The following is a 21,876-nucleotide window of genomic DNA, read 5'->3' as shown; positions in this document are numbered from 1 at the left end:
AATAAGATAACAACATCAATGACACACACACACTTAAAAAAATTAAGACAAAACTGTGGAACAGAGATGACTCCCTGCAGTGACATGAGCCCTTCCCCGCATGCTCAGGTGGCCCACACGCTGGGGCTCGGGCACCCCCAGGACTGGGTGAATCTTTCCGCCCTCACGCCAATTTGCATACCATTACCCAGGAAGCCCTGCACCTAGATTTCGCTTTTGCAAATTCCCACCCGTTTCGTGTCATAAATAAGATAGGAGACAGAAAACTAATACAGCCCAGTGATGCATTATTCATGCCACGTCACACTGTTATGATAGATTTACAACAGCTAAGACATGCAAACTAAGTTTGGGCACTAAACGTGAAAATTAAGGGTGGGGAGGGTGGCTCTACGTGGGGGTGGGCAGGGGGACAATTGGGGGCTGTTGGTGTTCAGGAATCCAGAGAAGTTTCTTTTCGGGCATGCCTGATGACCAAAAGCATCAGTGCCCGTATCAGAGGCCAGCGGCCAGGCGCTGAGGGCATGGCGACCACAGGACGTGCGGAGCCCAAGCCAGGTGGGATTAGTGACAGCACTTGCTCTGGGAAGCGCCCTTCATGTGCTCAGCACTGAGCTCTGAAGCAGGTTAACAGCACGCGCCCTGTCCAAATCTCCCCTCCTTGTCCACCACAGCCAGAGCCCATCACCCTGGACTCTGTGATGGGTGTTTCCCATCACAGCCCTGCACTGAGCATCTGCTACACATCAGCCTGGACTCAGCACCAGGCATGCAATGGGAGCCAAGCAGGTGTGGTCCTGCCCTACACAGCCTCTGTCTCGTTAATCTGGTAATTGTCCCCAAAACGTCAACATGCAGCTTTGGCCAGTGCTGTGAAGGAGCACGGTGCTGGGGCGGCCGGTCCCAGGGGGGTGACCCAGTGTGTGTGGAGGAGGGGAGGTGGTCCAGACAGACTTCTCCGCCGGTGGGGGAGCTGGGGTCTCATGAGAGAGAGGCTGCCCCAATTAACCCTCACAACAGCCCTGCAGGACAGGAGCCAGGCCCCGGGCGCAAACACTGATACAACCTGCCCTGCGTTCCGGCACTTTCCAGGTGACCTGTCCCCAGTAAGTTTATTCTTTAATTAAGATGCAACAACCATCCCACAGCCGGCTTCCCCTCCAGCGATCGGTTAAAATGAACTCCCTGTGACTGGATTAGACTTTGAAGGTGCTGATCTAGATAATGAACACAAGGATGCAGTGTTGACACAGGCCCTGGTGAGCTACATTATGATTTAACAGGTCTCACGGCTGCTCCGCTGGGATCAAGGAGCCGAACAAGCAGTTGGTGGGCAAGCGTCAAACCCAGAGACACACTGTGGGTGCTGGCTCCGCAGGGGGCAGGCTCAGCAAGGTCAGGGGTGGCCACCGGGGGCCAAGTGGACCTAAATAGAGACAGCCGGTGGGGGGCAGGGGTGCAGTGAGAGGCCTGTCCCCAGGGAGCCCGCCAAACCGTATCTATGCTTGGCGGGGCTGACTCTGACCCAGCTCATGGTGCTTTCTCCGCTCAGAGCATCTTCCCTGCCTCCTCTCTTCCTGCACTCATCACAGCCACGCACCTGCCCAGTCCAGCTCAGGAGTCCTGACCTCCAGGAATCTCACCAGCTCCTGTCCCTCCTCCAGCTGGATCTGGCACGCCTCATGCCTCCCCTGGGTTCCCACTGGGCCTGGGCTTGCCCCCTCGCAGTCTCCTCACCCTGGGCTGACACTCAGCATCCCAGGTCTGCTCCCCACACTGGCCTCTGAGCTCTCAAGGAGCTGAGACCAGGTCTTACTCATGTCCATCCCTCCAGCACCCCACACAGAGGGCCTGGGAATCAGGACACCCATCGGTCCATACACCGTGACTACTGACTCAGAGCACCGCTGTGTAAGCCGGACACCGGGGAAAGGAAAATGAACAGGCAGCAATCCTTGGCCTGGAAGACATGCTGGTGAAAAAACCACGTGCATAAACAAATCAGAGTTCCCAGCAGTTACATTTAACAGGACAGAAACTGTGGGGGACAAATGCAGCCCAGAGGACACAGCCTTCTGCCTACCCAGGCAGCTGATACTGAGATCAAGAGCAGACTTAGGAGTCAGACGCCCATGTTCAGATCCCAGCTCTGCATCCTTCTAGCTAGGGCAAGTCACTTAACCTCTCTGTACCTCTGTTTCCTCATCCATAAAGTGGGAATAATAATAATGCTCATCTCATAAGGTGATTTGAGGCTTAAACATGTTAATTCCTGCAAAGTACTTAAAAGCCATACCCGATCCATATACGTTGGTTAGTATCATTTTCCTGGGGGTGGTAAAAATCAGGGAAAGCTCCTTGGAGTGAACACAATCCCTAGATTAACTCCTTATGTCTCCACATTTGGGCCAGAGCCCCACTAGGCACACCTTCAGCCACCGGCACACTCCCGGGCCCCCTGGCTCAGAGCACTGAGCAGTTAGTTCTAAGCACCTCAAATCTCCACCAAGGGTTTTCTCCAGCCTGGGGGAGAATGTGCCACGTCACTGCTAATAAGCAGTGCCCTTCCTCTGAAGTAAAGCGTTCTGCAGAGAAGTGTGCTGAGCCCTAGGACGGCAGCCCTGCTCCCCCAGGCCCAGCCGGCCATGAGCCCTGCAGGCCCCACGGACGGCGTCATTAGGCGGCGTCCAGACCGGGCTGTTTCCAGAGCCCCGGCGCTGAGGTGGGCAGGCTTCCTCTCTATTCCAAGCAGCGGCCAAGTGCAGCTTCATTAAATATGCATGGTGATCACCTCGTTACTGTGCCGAAGGGCTGTGTGTACTGAAGGTGAGCTGCCCACACCGGGCAGCACACAAACTTTTCAATTTTCCTGGCTGCACACGGGGCGCACGCTTCCTCCGACCCACCACCCCTTCCTCTGTCCTGCCTCCCCGCACCCAACGCCCTCCTGATGCCCTCCGGGGTGTGCAAAGCAGGTAAAAAGCCATATTGATCCCCTTCTTGAGAGCAGCTGGTCCAGAACTAATCTTAAACCATCACAGCCTCGAGCTGGAGCCTGGTGGCTGCTCAGCCCCAGGGACGGTGGGGTCAGAGCTGGGCTTCGGGGCCTGGGCAGGAGTGCACTGCGGCTGGCAAGCGGCAAAATCGGGTAAAAGAGAGCCCGGCCCGGCTCCATCCCTGTCCTGCCTTTCGTCCATCTGTCTCACGATCCCCTTCCTGCCAGCAAAGCCAGGATGGCAGACCCGCGACACGGAAGCACACCCCACACCCACAAGCAACACCAACTCAAAGGGAGCTTGAATCTCCAAATAAGCCCTATATAAGGACTTAAGTGAGGCAAATAATCACAACGATAACCAATGTTCTTTGAGCACTTGCTATGTGCCGGGCCCTGTGTGAAACAGCCCTTCCACACGTAAGTATTCTCATTCAACCCTCTACGGAGTCCTATCAGCATCGCATTCTCCAGGTGATGCCACTGAGGCCCAGGAGGGCTGGGCGCCTTGTCCAAGGGTGCACAGCTTGACAGGACAGAGCCAGGGCCATCTAAAGCAGCCAGCCAGCCAACCACACACCTCCAAGGGACTGGGGTGCCCAGGGAACCCAAGGGGGGCATGGCCAGGACAGAGATGGGGGCCACTGCCCTGGGTGATGCCTCTCAGTCGGCCCCTCCAGAAAGTCTCAGGGCCCTGGGCGGGGGACAGGGGAGCCCAGCTTTCACCAGGGCTCAGGCCCTGTGGCCCACACCTCCTCCCCAACAACCATCAGCCGCTGTCTCCCAAAAGTGGTTTCTGGGTCCTCTGAACCCTTCCTGAGAAGAGTCTTCTTTAGAGACACCTCGTAGTTCACAGCCTGCCTCCCAGTGTCCCCAGCTGCCTGCTCCCTCTCCCTCCATTGCCCCTGTTGGCAGGGCTAAGGGCGTCCTTGGGCCAACAGGGCACTCGGAGGGCTTGCTCCTTTCCACCTCACCCGCTCTCTGCTCTTGGCTTCCTCATGTCTCTGGGCTCACTCTTCCCACATGGTTCTCCTGGTCCTATTCTGGAGGTTGCGTCTCTCCATCAGACTGGAAAGCCCCCAAGGGCAGGGGTCTGTCTCCCCCATTTAACTGGAGGCCTCCGAAGGGCAGGTGGTATCGCCCCATCAGATTAGAGGCCCTCCAAGGGCAGGCTTGGGTCTCTCCCATGAGACTGGAAGCCCCCCAAAGGCATTGCTGGGTCTCCCCCATCAGACTGGAGGCCCTCAAGGGCAGGCTGTGTCTCCCTCTTTAGATTAGAGTCCCCCAAGGGCAGGCTGGGTCTCACTCATCAGACTGGAGGCCCCCAAGGGCAGGCTGGGTCTCCCTCTTTAGATTAGAGTCCCCCAAGGGCAGGCTGGGTCTCACTCATCAGACTGGAGGCCCCCAAGGGCAGGCTGGGTCTCCCTCTTTAGATTAGAGTCCCCCAAGGGCAGGCTGGGTCTCACTCATCAGACTGGAGGCCCCCAAGGGCAGGCTGTGTCTCCCTCTTCAGACTGGAGGCCCCTAAGGGCAAGGCTGGGTCTCCCCCATCAGACTGGAAGCCCCAAAGGGCAGGGCTGTGTCTCCCCCATCAGTCTGGAGGCTGCCATGTGCAGGACTGGGACCCCTCCCCGCTTCCCCAGCTGCCCTCAACTGGGCCCCAGTGCTCAGCTGCTGGCTGAGGGCCCCTCACCACGGCTCCCCACACGAGTTGGAGCCTGCACAGGGTTCGAGCAGGAGAAAGCCAACAGGGCACCCAGGCTTGGCGTAAGGACAACGCAGGGACACCGGGGGAGGGGGTGCAGGGGGTAGGCCGAGGAATCGGATGGGCCCTGTCCTTCCTCCTACCAAGTGGCTTGAGACCCAGGAGTTTCAGGGACCCCAAGGGGGGCCCTGGGGGAACCAGCTCTCCCTGCTCTCCTTCCTCTCAGAAGGCGGAGGAGGTGAGAGGCCCTTGGGGCAGGTGGGGGGTGGTAGCAGGCAAGCCCCCCGAAGCAAACCAGGGGCTAGGAAGGGGGTCTGTGGCTATAGCTGCTCAGGGCTCCCCTCCCCACTCTGGCTTCCCCCCAGGAGAAAGAAGACCAGAGGGGGAAGCAGTAGCCTCCTTCCTGTTGAGGCCCCCTGGGCCCCTCCCCAGATCCCCCACCTGGCCCGACCCAGCGGCACCAGTGAGGTCACTGGTCCTCAACAGGATGTTCCCAGAGCTCGGCCTGGGACTGGGGCCCAGGAGTCACCTTCAACCCCCAACACCCTTTTCCTCTAAAGGATGATGAGAACTCAAAGCCTAAACCCCCCGGTTCTGCCCAGAGCACTGCCCCCCACCCCTGGCTGGTGGGCTGGGGTGTAATCCCTCCCCCTCCCTTCCCAGCACCGGGAGGGGCCTCTAATCAAATGACCAGGACTGTGGCTCCCAAGCATTATCTCAGTGAGCGAGAGGACCCCAGGAAGGGACACTGAGCCCCCTTTCACCAGTGGGAAACGAGGTTTCACAGATGGGGCCCTAACAAGGCACCAGCAGGTGAGCCGCACTGGGACGCAGAGCCGGGCGCACACAGCTCCAGAGACTGCCCCTCAGGTTCCAACAAAAACAGAAAGTGAGCACCATGACGCTGAGACTCAAGCCAGGGTCCCAGGGTGTGCCCACAGCTCCCTGGGCCTCAGTTTCCCCACCTGATCCAGCCCTCAACACCTGTGATCTTACAATGGCAGGACTCGCTTGGTGCGCTTGCCTGGCTATTATGTAGCCAATTTACAGCCCGTTTATAGAGATGAGCCAGTGGGCAAATGGCAATCGCCCCCTCACAGAAGCTCACCTGGGGCACCTGTCTGTCCCGACCCTGAGCCTATACCCAAACCTCTACTCTGGGCCTGATTACCAAGGCCTCACTCCAAGCTGACAATCCAAACAAATCAAACGATGACAAACATCACCAATATATCATTGGGGAGTCACGCCTGAGTCCACACCTGTGGCCCGGGGACCAGGCCTTCATCCTGGCGGCCAGGGCGCAGGGGGTGCTCAGCCCACAACATGGCAAGGAGGACCATGCAGCCTCCACCTCCACAGTTTAAAGAGCCCAGGGGTGCCCAGGTGGCTCAGTCGGCTAAACGTCCGACTCTTGATTTCGGCTCAGGTCATGATCTCAGGGTTGTGAGATCGAGCCCCGCATCGGTCTCCATGCTCAGTGGCGAGTCTGCTTGAAGATTTTCCTCTCTCCCTCTGCCTGCTCTCATTCCCTCTCCCTCCCTCTTTCTCAAATAAATAAATAAATCTTTAAAAAAATAAATTAAATAGAGCCCAGCCTCCAGGATGGCTGCATCCACCCACCTCCCCTCAGCACAGCCGGGTCCTGGGTACGGTGTGAGGCAGGGCTCCCAATTCCTGCTCCACAGGCAGCAAGAGACACAGCCCATGGGCCAGATCACGGCTCAGCCCCAAGGTCAGGACCCTTCCCCTCCAGGCAGCCCCAGGGATGCATGCTGGGGCAGAGGGCAGGGCCCAGCAGTGATTGGCGGCCCACTGTGCTTCTCAACAAACTCTCACAGATCCCTGAGACACAGCTGGGGCTGAGCACGGTGCCAGGTAGACACGAGAAGGGCCCACAAGGATGCACCCAGCAGATGGCCCAGAGGCCGGCAGCCTTGAGCCACAAGGTAGGGCCGGTACCTGAGTCTGCAAGCTAGTGGCATCCACCACGGTGACCCGAGGTCCACAGCTGGCCCACAAGGCGTCCTCCAGGCTCAGCAGGGTACGGACTGGACCTGGCCCCACAGTCAGGCACACGGGAGGGCTCTCCAGGTCCCAGGGGACACCTCCTGCAGGGAGAGGAAAGAAGCAGGTCAGGAGGGAGGTAGAGAGGGAATGGCACACAGGTCAGGGGCCCAGGGCTCCTCAAGCCTTGGGAACTGTCGGGAAGCCTCAGCAGTGGGCTCACCCGGGCCCCACAACACCCTCCCGCCCTTCTCTCTGGCCCTTCTCCCTCCTCCAAAGGGGCAGGGCCGTTCCCATCTGCCTCCATTATGCTCCACCCCCTCTGGGGGCTGTACCCCCCGATTCACTCTCCTTCCCTCCTCTATCCCCCTATCTCTTTCCCGCGTGGGTTCCCCCCTCAACACACACACACTTAGTAAGCACCAACCCCGGGCCAGGCCAGGTACTGGGTACTGGGAGGACAGGAATGAGTCTGATACAGACCCTGACCTCCAAGAAAACCCTGCTAGCTGGAGAGAACAGGGGGTTGTCAGCAGCCCCCACACAGGTGCCACGCAGAGCTGAGCAGGTGAGCACAGGGGGCCTCGAGGAGCGCTGAGACAGACGGAAAACTCGGCCCAGGGGCAATCCAGAGAGGCTTCCCAGGAGATGTGGCGTCCGCACGGCCCTGCTGAGGCAGCTCAACATGGTGGAAAGTGCCCTGCGCTGGCCCTCATTCTGCTAGAAACTCAATTAGGACTTTGAGCACATCTTTCCCCCTTCTCGAGGCCTCAGTCTCCCTATCTGTAAAATGAGGAAACCACCCAGACCGTCTCTGAAGATTTTGACTAGATGTTTCTGGCAGACTCTCGCCAGCTCAGAGATCTCGCCGCCTCCAGGGCACTCTGTCACCTTTACCAAGATTTCCGATGACCTTCTTCCTCCAGAGACACCACCACCTCCAGGGGCAGAAGAGGAAGCCTGAGAGGCGATTGGCGCCCAGTCTACCACCCCTGAAGACAGAACAACACCAAGGGACCTGGCCTGGCTCTGAACAAAATTCTCCCCTGCCCACCCTGGGATGCTCAGCCCACCCAAGAACGTGCCCAGAATGTTCCCTGGCACGTGAGCAGCGCCCATGGAGACTGGGGTTTCTCTGAGGTCACACAGAACCCCAGTGGCCACCCTGTCCTGCCCGCGTGCCAGGTGAGAAGGGGGGTTGAGAGGGAACAGGGGGCATACTCCAGAGACAGGCAGCAGTGGCTGGGGCCTGGGAGGGGGACAGAGCCTGCTGCTGGCTTGTCAGTGCCTGGCAACCCTCACATTCCCCACCAGGCCCCTGGAGGGAGACTGAAGGACGCCCACTCACAGACCCCCCCCGGCCATGAGCCAGCCATTGGGCAGGCACAGTGGGGAGCAGCAGACCCCAGAGCTGGAGTGTGGCAGAAGCCAGTGCTTGGGGTGTATGGGGAGGAGCCCTCGGAGCCCCTACCACCCCCCTGCCCCCGGGCTTTCCCTCTTCCTCTACCTTCCACCTGTGAAACAGGTTCTCCCCTCGCCCTTCTGTCCTACTTAATATGCACAGACGCCCAGCTTGGCTAGGAGCCGGGGAGTAGGGTCTTCCCAGCCCGTGAACATGAACATGGGCCAGAATCCTGGCCGCAGCCCCCAAACGTCTGCCAGGTCTCGGACCGGCGGCTGTGCCTCGCGGAGCCTCATCTGTCCAATGGCACGAGTGTGCCCACGTGGGGACGCTGAGCATGGGGTCGGCACGCGGCTAGGGCGGCTGATGGCTGTCGCTAGCGTCGCTGAGCGCCGACACGCCAGGCACGCTTTTCGTGAATTGCGTCCTTAACTCCTGGCAAGTCTACGTGGAAGATCCTATTCTTATCCCTGTTTTACGCTGAGAAAACAGACACAGAGTTTAAATAACCAGCCCAGGTGACAGGGCCAGAAAGTATCCGGGGCCCGTTCGCTCCTGTTTGGTGTCATTTGCCACAATTCAGCATCTGCGGGAGCAGGTGTTGACTCCACCTGACTGATGTGACAACAGAGACCCGGAGAGTGAAGCTGCACAAAGCCACCCAAGGGGCGGCCCGCCAAGCAGGGTTTGAGCCGTGCTGACCGGCCCCAGCCTCCTTCCCCAACCCCTGCTTTCCTCTCAGCTTCCCGGAGTTTCCAAAGGGCTCTGGGACCAGGATGGGGAGTGACCACAAGGCGTCCAGGCCTCCACTGGGGACCCTGACCCCCACCAGGACTCCAGAACCACAAAACGCCAGGCCTCGGGCGCCCCCCAGTGGCCATAGGTGAGTAGTGCGGGTGTGTGGCTGGAGCCGGAGCCACTCTGGCTGGAGAGGGGGGTTGCTGTGACCTCTCCCAGTGAGGAAGCAGCTGGGGATGCTGGGACCACATCCGAAAACAGGCAGGTGCAGGCTCTGCCCCATGGGCATAGCAGTTTTGACCACCAGCGCCCTTGTACTATCTACCTTGTATTTTTCCGTCACAGAGCAGGGTCATGGCTGCCAGGGGTAGGGGCCAGGGTCTGACACCCGAGGGTCACATGTGCACTGACCCCTCCTCCCCCTGAGGAGACCCCCTGTGTCTCCAGATATCCCCCAAGAAATCTTGACTCCAGGACAGAATGATAAACTGGTAAAATTTAATAATAACAATATTTTTATATCAAAAAGGACAAGGGACGGGTGTCCCAGATTAGAGGACAAAGCTCCAACAGGCTTCCCCTTGCTGGGGCTCGGCTTCTCCAAGTGCACCACGAGGGGCCAGAACTCAAGGTTCCTCCCAGTCCTCACGAGCCATAACCCTAGGATTTTAAAGGCAATCACTCTGAGCTCTGGGTAGGGCTGACCCATGCCCCGCCTTGCCCTGCAGTGGCTCTGGGTAAGCAAGCACATGTCTGGGCATACACGTGCACACTCACACGCACACACCCACCCCGTGTGACAGCCCATCCTTCTGGGCCCAGCACCAGCTCTCACGCCAGACAAAGGGAGATGAAGACCCCGTCTCACTCAGCAAAGGCACCTTTGAGAGGCGGGAGCTCCACCTCCCCGAGCTGGTGGCCCTCGGGGATGCACACCTGCTGGAGCCAGGAGGCAGGGCACAGAGTGAAAGTCCTCAAGGCTGAGACAGGCCCAAGGGCAGCCCAAGCCTGGTCATAATGATAGGAATGACAGTGACGCTGAGTCTCTCTCCCTCCCGGGCTCCATCTGGGCACCTGTGTACCTCATCACATCTGGCCCTCACAACCATGCTGGGAGGTGGGGCTGTCCTCACGCCCGCTTCACAGGTGAGGAAACAGGTGAGGAGAACTGGAGCAACAGGCCCAATGGCTCACAGCTGGGACTCCATCCTGGGCAGCCTGGCTCCTCAGTCCATCCCTTACACATTCCATCATCTGCCTCCTCGAGGGGGTGACCCTGGCCCTCATCCCTAGCATCTAACCAGGGACGTTCCCCTGCCCCCACCCGGGCCTGGTCATGCTCCCATGCCTGCTGAGAGATGGGGCAGCAGAGGGTCCCAGGAGGGCACAGGCAGCCGCCTGGCTTATCTCTGGGTCCTGGTGTCCTGCTCAGTGCTCCCACTTCATGGGCACTGAATACGCAGTGTTCAGTTGTTGAGTTAGTGGAAGGCTGAACAAATGAATGAAGGAATGCAGGTAAGCAGAGGCTCCCAGAGGCAGCAGGCTGACTGCCACGGCCACACGGCTCTTGGCTTTGGACTCCGAGGCCCCTCCAGCTCCGATGTGACGGGACTCCATGAGGCCTGGTGGCCTTGAAGTCCTGTCACCTCTCAGCTGCTGGCTCCACAGCAGTTCCCCGGGACTTGGGCAAGTTCCCAGGTTGGCTCTGCACATCTTAATATTTCTGGTCCTTCCCTTCTGCCACGAGTGAAAGCAGGAATGCCATTTTTACTGGATCTTGGTCTCAGCCAAACTCAGGCAGGACAGTAAACCTATGACTACAAACACTGACTAATCCTTCATCCAGTACTGGCTCTGAGCCCAGGTAAGGGTCTGTGTCCAAATTTCCCTTTTTATAAAGACAGCCATTGCACTGAATTAGGGGCCCACCCTACTCTACTGTGACCTCATCTTACTAATTACATCCACAACAACCCTACTTCCAAATAAGGTCACATTCTGAGGTATTAGGAATGAGGACTTGAACCTGTGAATTTTCAGGGGACATCATTCAACCCATAATAGGGGCTTTGGGGTCTAACCTGGTACTTTGTCAGAACCAGAAGGGCCACTGGGGACACCTGGACTCCATACCCTCATTTTCCAGGTGGGAAGGGACTTCTCAAAGTCCCATGAGTGAGCCAGGACCCGAACCCAAGTGTTCTCAAGTGGAATATTCACAATTCCCAGACTCTCCAGGCCACCAGGAGCACCAGAGGGGGTTCCCCCAGCACAGGGCTGGGAAGGGTGGCCCAGGAGCTCTGGGGCTGGCATGGGGCGTAGGTAGGGGAGCGGTTTCTGAGGCCTCAGTGCGTCTGCAGTGGGCCACACAGCTAGGTCATGTGCCAGGATGATGGTCCCAGACCCAGCCATGTGGAGTCCCCCCCAGCCCCACACTGTGTGGCAGGTCCTGAGAGGCCCCCCTTCCTGCCCAGGCCACCTCCGGAGGACACCACAGAAGGAGGAAGGGGGGCCAGGTGAGGCAAGGCCTCTCCCAGAGGCCTCCTGGGCCAAAGCCAAACTGAAGCCCCAGAGGGTGGGCTCTGGAGAGAAAGGGTGACCCCAGACTCACTTGCCTTGCTGGCTGTGACAGCCTCCCGGCCAGCCTCCCTGCCTCTTCTCCTGTCCACCAGCCAGAGGGCATAGCAACCAGCCACGTCCAACACTTCCCTCTACTTCCCACCAGTGGAGATAAACCCAAGGCCCACACCATCTAGCCGTGCCCTCCCGGAGTGTGCCTCCTGCCATGGCCCTCTCTGGCTGCACAACGGCCTCCTCTCTGGGTTCCCCACCAGACCGACCCCTCTCCTGCCTCCAGGCCTCGCACATGCTATTCCTGCTGCGAGAACAGCATTCCCCCAACTGTTCACTTGCCTGGCGCCTCTGCTGCTTCAGGATCCTGTGCCTTTGAGAGACCTTTGCCGACCAGCGCACCGCATGCCCAGGAGGTCAGGCTCTCACGTGCCTCCCTGTGCCCCTCTAGAACCCTCAGCATGATGCATGATTATAAGCTCCCTACTTGTCCACTTGACTAACTCTGACTCCCACTACAGACTATAAACTGAGGGCAGGGTCACATCTCTACGGCACGCACACAGTAGGTGCTCAGTAAATACTTGGGAGACAAACGTCTGCAAGGCAGGAGAGCTGGGAGAGCTCCTCAACCTTCGCTTCCTGGCCAGATGACCTCCAGCTCTGCCCAGAGAAGCCAAATCCCCTTACGTCTGGAGAGGGTTCTAGCCTTGGAAAGAAGACACTTGGGTTCGGGTCTCGGCTCACTCATGGGACTTTGGGAAGTGCCTTCCCACCTGGGAAATGAGGGTGTGGAGTCCAGGGGTCCCCACTGGTCCTTCCGGTTCTGACAAAGTATCAGGCTCCGATCCTGGGCTGAAAGCCAATGATTAGACCCCAAACCCCCTATTACGGGTTGAGTGATGACCCTGCAAAATTCACAGGCTCAAGTCCTCATCCCCAATACCGCAGAATGCAGCCTTATTTGGAAGGAGGGTTATTGCAGATTTAATTAGTTAAGATGAGTCATCCTGGAGTAGTGTGGGCCCCTAGTCCAATAGGACACAGGGAGACAGCCACGTGAGGACTGGGGTCTGCTGCCACAAGCCAAGGAAGCCCAAAAGCTGGGAGAGAAGTCTGGAACGTGGAACAGATCCTTCCCTCATGGCCCCCTGCCAACACCTTGATCTTGGACTTCTAGCCTCCAGAATGTGAGACAATACATTTATGTTATTTAAACTCAGTTGGTGGGGGCGCCTGGGGGGCTCAGTCAGTTGAGCATCTGCCTTTGGCTCAGGTCGTGATCCCAGGGTCCTGCGATCGACACCCACATCAGACTCCCTGCTCAGTGGAGAGTCGGCTTCTCCCTCTGCCTGCTGCTCCCCCGCTTGTGCTCGCTCTCTCTCCCTCAGACAAATAAATAAAATCTTAAAAAAAAAAAACTCAGTTGGTGTCATTTTGTTATGGTGGCCCCAGCCATCTGATACACCCCCTCAACGCCTCACACCCTGGTGCCCAAACTAAGTCAGGAACCAAGGGGCAAAAGGCGCAGGGGAGCCCAGAGTGGGGACCGGGGGGCCAGAACGGGGCAAGGCAGGGCTCACAGAATTCAGTGGGAGCCCAGGGTGGGGGGGGGTCCCTTTGGAACCCATGTCTAAACCTCCAAAAATCGGAGCCCGTATTTACATTTACACGCATGCCATGTCTGTCGGTAAGAGGGATTTTTTTTCCCTCCCTCTTCCCCCTTTAATTAAAAACTATAAATGCCTTATCAAAAGCTAATTAAAAATACCAACACAGTGCCAAGTGGCAAAAAAATAGCTCAGGACAAATATCCGTTTATAACCCTGCAACAGGCAGTGATGACACAGCAATCAGAGGCTCTTGGGAGGGAGGGAGGGAGGGAGAGAGAGGAGGGAGGGGGAGGGAGGGGAGGAGAGGGAGGGCAGGGGAGGAGAGGGAGAAGAGGGGAGGAGAGAGGGGAGGAGGGGGAGGGGGGAGGAGAAGGAGGGGCCTGCGGGATGCCAAGCCTCAGAGGCCTCAGCCCTCTCTGGGTGCCCTGGGGGCGGCTGCCCTCCCCCCAGCACAGATCTTGGAACTGGGAGCTGAGCAAGCCACAAGGGCACCGGGATCGCCGCCCTCTGTGTGGCTGTGCACAGGCCGTCTCCCCTCCGGGGGCTCAGCTTCAGCAATTCCCGTGGGTTGTGGTGAGAACTCAGAAAACGTGCACACAGTAAGCACCTGAACGTTTCTGGTGCACAGCAGCTCCGACCCCACCAGCCTTGCCCTCCAGACATCACACTCTGCACCATCCATGGCTAGTGGCTCGATAACATCACAGGTTCAAATGCTTAACGACATTAAGCACGCACTCTGCCAGGCCCTAGGCTTTGCCTTCGCTGGGTGGTTTAACCCACTGGGACCCACGAGCCCTGGGATGACCCAGGCGCAAAGCAATCGCTCACCAGTGGACACAGCCATCGAAAGGGCAGTGAAGTGACCCTGGACCCCAGAGTCTTTGTGACCCCAGAGTCCCTATTCTTGTAGAGTCTTCTGCCAATGGGGTGAGCTGCCTGCATAGCCATGAGCACCCCATCCTGCGGGGACCCCAGTGGGGATCAGGGATCTCCAACTACCCCCAGATTCCCTGATTTGTTTCTGAGCTGCCTCCTTGGCCTGCCTCCCACCACCGCTCTGGTACAGGATGCAGCTCCCAAGCAGTGCCCAGGGCTACCGCCCACCACCCCCAGCATCCTCACCACTGGTCCGGGGGTAGGCGGCGAGGGTCCCATCCTGCAGACCGGCAAGCAGATGGAAGGCGCTGTGGCACAGGCAGAGCACAGCCTGTGGGCCGGGGCTCCTGCAGGTGGCCAGACACTGGGTACCCGTGTCCACACTGCCATAAACCAGGATGCTGTGGGGGAGACCTGAGTGACTCACAGAGCCCCCCACCCCCACTGCCCGAGGGCCCTCCTGAGGAGGGGCCTCCCTCCCCTGTCAAGAGGCCTTTCTTCCGCCCTTCAGGAGCCTGGACTTGCCCAGGGTCTTTTGAGGATGGCGCCCTCCCCACCCCTGCCCCAGGGAGAACTGGAGGGGGCAACGGTGCTAAGAAGACTGTCTGCAGCACCACACAGACCCAAGTGGGAACCCAGACATGTCGCCTTCCCTCTGACTGACCCCAGGCTGCTACCCCTCAGTTTCCCCCCAAAATGGGGCAATGATGCCGGCCTCACGGCCACAAAAAGAAATGAAGCACCAACGCGCGCCTCCTCCCCAGGCCCCTCACCTGCCATCCTGGAGCCCAAGGCAGATGGTCGGATGCACTGCAGCCGAAGGGTCAGTGGCCACATGGCTCTCATCTCCACTCTCCCCCTCCTCTGGCTCGGGAATGTACTCCATGCAGAGCACAGGGGCTGCCAGCGGGAAGGACTTGACCGTGCGGGGCGAGGGCCGGTTCAAGGAGAAGATCTCAACCTGGCCCCCTGCACCTTCCTGCCCACCCCCGACCTGCAGCAGAGACCCAGAGAGGCCATCAGGCACAACCACCAGGGCGGGGACAGAGCTCGGCGCCTGCTTTCCCGGTGACCTGTCCCAAACTTCTACTCGTACTGAGGTTGGGCATCGGGAGGAGCATCCCCTCTCCTGCCCCCACACATCCCGCTGTCCCTGAAGGTCACTCTTCCCCAACTGCCATGGCAACAAGTTAGATTCAGGGCCCAAAGGAACTCAGGTAAGGAGCTAAGGTAGACCAGATACCCAGTCAGCTCTCTATCTCCCCAGATTTAGAGTAAATTTCAACCAACAAATAGTGAACATACATCTGGTCCTTTACAATGTCCTTCTCTGTCTTTTTCACCATTCTACCTCTGTGTTTAGCCAATGGTAAGCACTTAATATATACTTGCTGAACAATGAACAGACAGATAAATGGATGGATGGAAAGAAGGGATAGAAGAATGGGTAGATAGATGAACAGGTGGATGGATGATTATATGGATAAGTGGACAGATGGATGGGTGGATGAATGATTATACAGGTAAGTGAATGGATGGAGGAATGGATGGATGGATGATTATATGGATAAGTGAATGGATGGACGATTATATGGATGGATGGATGGACGGATGGATGGATAGATGATTATATAGATAAGTGAATGGATAAATGGATCAATCATGGATGGATATACCATATGCTAGATACTGGGGAAACTGAGGAACAAATCACCCTCGGAGAGGATATTTGGGATGGACTCTGAAGGGTGAGCCAGAGTTTTCCTGCCTGCATGCCTGGAGACAGGAATAAGCCAGAGCTGGAAGGTAGCCAGAGGGGGGTGAGGTGGGACCTCAGGAAGTCTCTGGGAGAACATAGTCTGTACCACAAAGAACATAAGGGTGCCTATCTGAATGGAGAGAGGCTCTCCAAGGAATCCCAGGGGAAAAAAGGCAGGCACAAGAGCTGGGCAATAACCGGCCCTGCTTCCTGACCCCCCGGGTAAAGACCCTCCCACCCAGATACTCTGCACAGCTTCGCTCATTTCCTTCATGGCACATGACCATTCGCAAGAGTCATGCTCACTTCTTTGTCCCCTGGTTTTCTGTTGTCCCTGGTGAAACTGCGTCTGCCAACTCTAAGCACAAAGCCTGGCACAGAGGGTCCCAGGAAGACCTTCCTGGGTGAAGGTGCACATGATGGAGGCCAGCAGGCAGGCAGGCCCCTCTTCCCGGGGCTGCCCTCCATGCTTCTGTCCTGAGGCCAGAATCCCTGGCTGAGCTCAGGAGGGACTTACCCAGAGGTAGCCCTGTGGAAGGGACGTGCTGACCGCTGAGAAGCCCAGCAGGGGACAGCTGACAGGACTGTGGACCAGAGCCCCAAGCTGTGGAGACATAGAAGGTACACATGGGGCTAAGCATCGAGGTGTCGGAGATGCCAACGTTCAGCAGCAGGACCTCTGTCCACTACCTGTGGGGGTTGTTAAACCTACAGATTTCTTGGCCCCACGCAGGTCTCCAGTGAGAATCCCTGGGGACCGGAAAGCAACAGGGTTCACAGGATCTCCAGGCAATACCTATGCACTCACATTTAACCAGCGCTCTCCTAGAACCTTCTGGCTAGGAGGCACCTGAATGATACCCTGGGCCAGCCACCGATTTTTCAAACTAAACAACATCTGGATAAGATTTAATGAAAACCACTAACATTCACTCCGCTTTATTTTACAGATGGGGAAATGAGGCCCACAGCGGACACATGATTGCCCTAGGCCACAGGAAGATGACAGGGCCTGGCCTGCACCAGCCTCCCCTCCTAGGTCTCCCTGCATTCCTCCAGAGAAGCACAGTGGAGGAAGGAAGGGGTGCTGGACATCTGGTTCCACCCTCAACAACAGAACCACTCTGCAGACAAGCCCGCCAGCACCAGAGGGCCGAGGGGCTTGTACAGGCTGCCCGTGGGGGCCAGGGGCTCCATCTGTAACCGGCTGTCGTCAAGAGCTACTGGCTGCTTGCTGCTCCTGCATCTGCTGCCCCAAACCCCAGGCCAGATGGCCCTCTGGGACCTGTTCTCTGAGCTAGACCCTGCCAGTTTGTCTCTCTGGCCAGGACAGCGGTGCGAGGAGGTGGCCTGGCCCTGTCACGGACCCTGCTGGAACCCCTGGCCAGCAGGAAGGGGAAGGAGGCCGAGAGGGGACAGCTGGAGGTGCCCCAAGGAGGAATGCAGCCACCCCTGGACCTTTGCTGGGCAGGTGCTGCCCTCTGCTGGCGCTGCAGGCCCTGGCTGGCCCCAGCCCTGTGCGGATGTTCTAACAAAGTATCCAATGGCTGAAGGTGAGGAAGCCCAGAGAGGTCACCTCATCCAGTCCCCTCAGTGAGGAGCTGGCAAATTTGAAGTTCGGGGCGTGGGGAGGGGAGGCGGGGGACACAACTGGCTCAAGGTCACACAGCAAGTTGGCAGCAGAGTCAAGGCTGGAATTCCGAGTTCAACTCCTGGTCCAGCGCCCTTCCCACTCTAGTTAAATTCTACCCAGAGGCCAGGCTGCCCCAGTGCAGGCCTCCACGTCCCCGGCTCCCACTTCTGCGAGGCTGGGAGCACAGGTCCAGGCGCCCAGAGAAGGAGGCTCCCCTCGCCCTGACCCCTGCACCCCCGAGCACCCTCAGTCCCCCGCTCCTAGTCACTTTGCTTCATGGTGGGCCACATGCAGCTGAGGCTGCCCAGCCCCTCCTGCCAGGGACCCGATGTTTCCATGCAACTCCAGGGGGTCCGGATGTCAGCCGCGCCCACAGAGCCCAGGGCCAAAGTGATGGCAAAAACTCAAATGGCTCCCTGGACCCAGGAGTCCCATCTGTGCCAGGAAGCTGACTCTCCCAAATCAAGGTGCACCGGGCAGTGAAGAGGAGGGTGGCTCAGGGCTAGAGGGCAGAGACAGGCTGTGGGCGCGGCCAGCCTGGGCTCCAGTCCCAGCTCAGCTGCTACCAGCCGGTGACCCCACAAGCCAGTTCCTCATGGTCATGGAGACCCTGAGGCCTCGCCAGGATGGTCGCGGGGACTGGAGAGGCAGACATAACGCACTTGGCACGGGGCCGGGCACTTTGTGTGGGACGTGCTGGCCCTCTATGTGCGCCACCTTGTCTTGTCGGCAGCGCCACGCCAGGAGGGGTGGGCTGGGGCAGAGCTAGGAGGCAGGGGACCCCACAAATAGCAAGCAGCTCTGGCTAAGGAGGGCCAGGACAGAGGCACTTGGCCAGCATGCAGAGGCCTAAGCAAGCCTGGAGCAGACCCTCTGCAGGGCTGGGCTGCAGCCCCCGGCTCCCTGAGGCGCTACATTGCAGAGCACCCTTGGCCCCCTTTCCCCAAGCCCGTGTCCCCAGGCAGGCCCCCAGCCTGGACCGCAGCTCACGGGGGGGGGGGGGGGGGGGAGGGACACTTTTGCACTGAGCCGTCCCCTTGCCCTCCCGCCACCCCTCCAGGGACAGCCTCCAGCCTGGATGGGTGCCACCAGGGGTGCTGCTGGGGTGACAGTCAGCTTGGAAATCCTTTGGAACAGACACTCGCGTCTTCCTGGGGGCCAAAATGCCCTCCAATCTTTGTTTCCATCTCAAACTCTGCGTGCATGCCACGCATCAGGCTAGCCAGGGTCTGGCGTGAATCACACCGTGTGCTAAAGCAGATTCCCAGTGTCACACGGCTGGCATGTGCAGAGCTGGAGCTCCAGTCCAGGGATGGGTGCGCCCCGATGCTGTCCTCCTGAGGAAGGCCTCGGTGTGGCCCAGCCTGGGCGCCGGCCACCCATCAGCACAGAGAAGAGAAACGCTCCTTCCTACGGCCCCCACATCCTTGCTCCTTTGAGGGAGAGCACCCACCACACACCCTCCCCTGACTAATAATACAATAGTACTAATCTCGTCTACACTGGGAGGGGGCTGGGGCCAGCAAGCCCTTCCCAGAGGGCACACTTAAGTCACGGGCTCCCATTAGGCCAGCCGCAGAGCCCGAGTCCGGGGCCCCTGGGACAGGGCCTGGGGAGAGGCAGCGGGCCAGGAGGCAGGCCCACACAGCGGCAGACATGCTCACATCTGTTCCCAGGGTGGTTGGACAAGGCCTGGGCACTCCGAGGCCTGCAGTCATCTGGGCTGCCCGCACAGCTGATGGGGCACATCTGCCCGGGCTGGGGTGGGTGGCAGGTGCAGGAGGAGTGGAAGTGGTGTCTTGGGAACATGCAGGCTCTAGTAGGTCCCTCAGGAGCTCCACAAGCTCGTTGTCCCAGAAGACCACTCACATAGGAGGCTCCTCAGGAGATGGCAAGCAGGGGACCTGGAGGTTGCTGAGGATGCTTCCGGCTGCTACGTCCCTAGGCCTTGAGAATTCCATATGAGGAGCTTCTCAGATGTGTGCCCCCAGGTATGGGGTGGAAGACAGCTCCCCAGTTGGGTGGGTTTCTTTCAGGGAAGCCCTGGAGGCAGCGGCTTGTCTGTGACCTCACCACCCAGGAGTGACCTGTCAGGCCATGGTCTGGGTCCCATATTCTCAAAAGGACTAAGGCCACCGGGGGGAGACAGAAGTCACCCCGGGGTCAGCCTTCTCCACAGGATGTCCTAGGGCCAGGTGACCACAGGCAGGGTGGACCCTGAAAAATCCCAGCTCCATGGACTCCCTGGGAATGCCCCACCCCATGCTGGGAAGGAGCACACAGGACTCAGCAGGCCTCCCCATTAATAAATGAGGTCTGAAGGCCTACAAAGGCCGGCTTCCCTGAGCCCTACAGAAATGAACAGCATCTGGCCTCCCCTGCCAGAACGAGTCAAGAAGACCCTCCTTCCCCAGTGAGTGTGGGCAAGCCCCGCCTCGGAGGGTCTGAGGGCAGTGGGGAGGACCAGAGTTGCCGGTGGTGAAGTGCCTAGAACAGAGCCTGGCAGGGACACCTCCTGAAAGCACTCGCCACCACACTGTTGTTGCTGCCACCCTGGTCGCTGGCCACCGAGCCATGCTGGGAAGCTGACCACACCCCCTAAATCAGGCTGTGGCACAGGGAACATTCCAACACCCCCTGACACCACGTCCGGGTGCACAAGCTCAAGAGCTGGGTATGTCCTTCCTGCCCCCCTCAGCTCCTGTCTGAACTCTCATCAGTGTGGCCAGCCCTACCCCTGCACAGTCCCCGAATGCCTTCCCGTGTCCCCTGCCCCTGTCCTCTCCTCTAGGCTCTAGGAACGGGATGAGAAGAAGAGTGGGGCCAAAACACCCCAACATCCAAAGGAATATTATAACACAACTTTTGGCAATAAAAATTAATGCAAAAAAATTCATGATGAACAATAGGTAAGATTTTAAATAAACACAGAAACGGACCCTGCATTCCACAGCCCTGCCCCACCCTAATCCCAGCCTGTTACCCCAAAAAAAGCAGCCAAACCAAGGCCACAATTTGCTGATTTGATGTTGTAAGTATTGCATTAAAATTTTATTCATCGTGATGCTTAGGATTAGGTGAGTGCCCCACTCGCCTTGCCCCAGCCTGGCCCTGCCTCCACGCGCACCAAGTCCTGCCGCCACTCAGTGGGACCCCCGCACGGAGCACTGTGTTGGTCTCTCAGTCCCCAGTCTTGCTCTCTCTGGGGCCACAGTTCACTCGCTCACACCTCAGCTGAGAGGACCAGACGATCTTTCCAAAATGTACATCAGAGGGTGCTGGTCCCCTGTGTGGAGCCATCCTTGGGGTGTCATTGCCCTGAGAATGGAACCCAACAGCGACCAGCCCAGCAAGCTGGCGTGGACCGGCGCACCCACATCAGACCTGATCCCCAGCCTCTCCTCCCGGCTCACCGAGCTGCAGCTTCCCAGACTGCTCCTGACTCTGTGTTGTGCCGTCTGTTCGGGATATTCCTCCCCTGGGCCCGCAAGGGGTCGGAGACGTCTTGCCACTCAGGTCCACCACTTCCTCCAAGAGGCCCTCTCGGCCCCCTAACCATGGAGGCCCATCCCTATATCCAGCCCAGCTGATATAACACACAATCACTCTTCTGCGTTCCCTCTTGTTTGCCGGGGTATTGCTGTCTCTCTCCAGACTGAAAGCTACAGGACTGTGGGGACCTTGTACGTTCGGTCACCACCATACACCCAGTGTCCCGCACAGGGCCTGGCAACATTGTAGGTGCTCAAAAATTATATGCAGAACAGACAAACGAACGAACTCATGGCTGAACTGACATCTCAAGGGTATGCACTTTTCGCTGTTTGGAGCCCCAATCTACAGCCCAGTCAGCTTGTCTCTTAGGGTTTATGTATCTAGGTCCCAGGCCTGCGCCTCCCCCTCCCCAGAGCTCACATGAGCTCCTCTCCTAGGGAGGAGGAGAGGCAGTAAGGACTCCACAGGGAGGGCTGAGCGCGGGCAGGATATCAGGGACGGGTGACGTGGAGGGAGTGTGCTAGCGGCGGAATCGGGCGCAGCAAGGTGCCAATTCCTGGACCCATCACCACCGGCTGTGTTTTTAGAAAATCATGTCACCTGTCTGAGCCTTAGTTCCTAACCTGGGAAACAGATCTAGAAACATCCTCTTGTGGGCTTCTTATAAATACCAAAACAAGAGAGTGGTGGCAAAGCACTGGGGGAATGTAGTAGGTGCTTGACAGATGGAGGCAGGACAGCCATGGGGCCAGAGCCGGCTCCTGCCTGGCAGCATCAGACGGGGGCCAAACCACAGTCTGGCAGAGGTACTCAGGCATATTCCGGCCTCTCTTCTGAGCTGGAGTCATGCCATCAGCTGATGAGATCACTGCTACTTGTTAGCTCTTGAAATTACAGAATTTTCTGCTCACTTGACCCACAAAGGGCATCTGTCCCCATATTTTCGGTAGGGAAGCTGACTCCTAGAGCACCAAAACGCCTTGACCAACTCCATCGGTAAGAGGTGGAGAAGCTGGGACTGCACCCTGGCCCTCTCCTGCTGTGGGCACAGCCTGGAAACCCTGGTTCTTCCACGAGCC

At 58.4% G+C, this 21,876-nt stretch overlaps 1 protein-coding gene across 11 annotated transcripts in view; it reads right to left on the bottom strand.

Annotated features, from left to right (window-relative positions):
* The window catches only part of ARHGEF10L (Rho guanine nucleotide exchange factor 10 like), a 144,062-nt gene that overhangs the window by 25,153 nt on the left and 97,033 nt on the right, over positions 1-21,876 (bottom strand). For all 11 annotated transcript variants that reach the window (XM_027613468.1, XM_027613485.1, XM_027613493.1 and 8 more), the window contains 4 exons: positions 16,187-16,273; positions 14,684-14,904; positions 14,157-14,311; positions 6,663-6,811 (listed from right to left, as the gene is read on the bottom strand). In XM_027613468.1, coding sequence (XP_027469269.1) covers positions 6,663-6,811; positions 14,157-14,311; positions 14,684-14,904; positions 16,187-16,273 — 612 coding nt within the window. The remainder of the gene's footprint in view (positions 1-6,662; positions 6,812-14,156; positions 14,312-14,683; positions 14,905-16,186; positions 16,274-21,876) is intronic.

This window comes from Zalophus californianus, chromosome 4 (assembly GCF_009762305.2).
Source record: "Zalophus californianus isolate mZalCal1 chromosome 4, mZalCal1.pri.v2, whole genome shotgun sequence".
NCBI classification, from domain to species: Eukaryota; Metazoa; Chordata; class Mammalia; order Carnivora; family Otariidae; genus Zalophus; species Zalophus californianus.
This window is presented reverse-complemented; position numbering and strand designations above follow the sequence as displayed.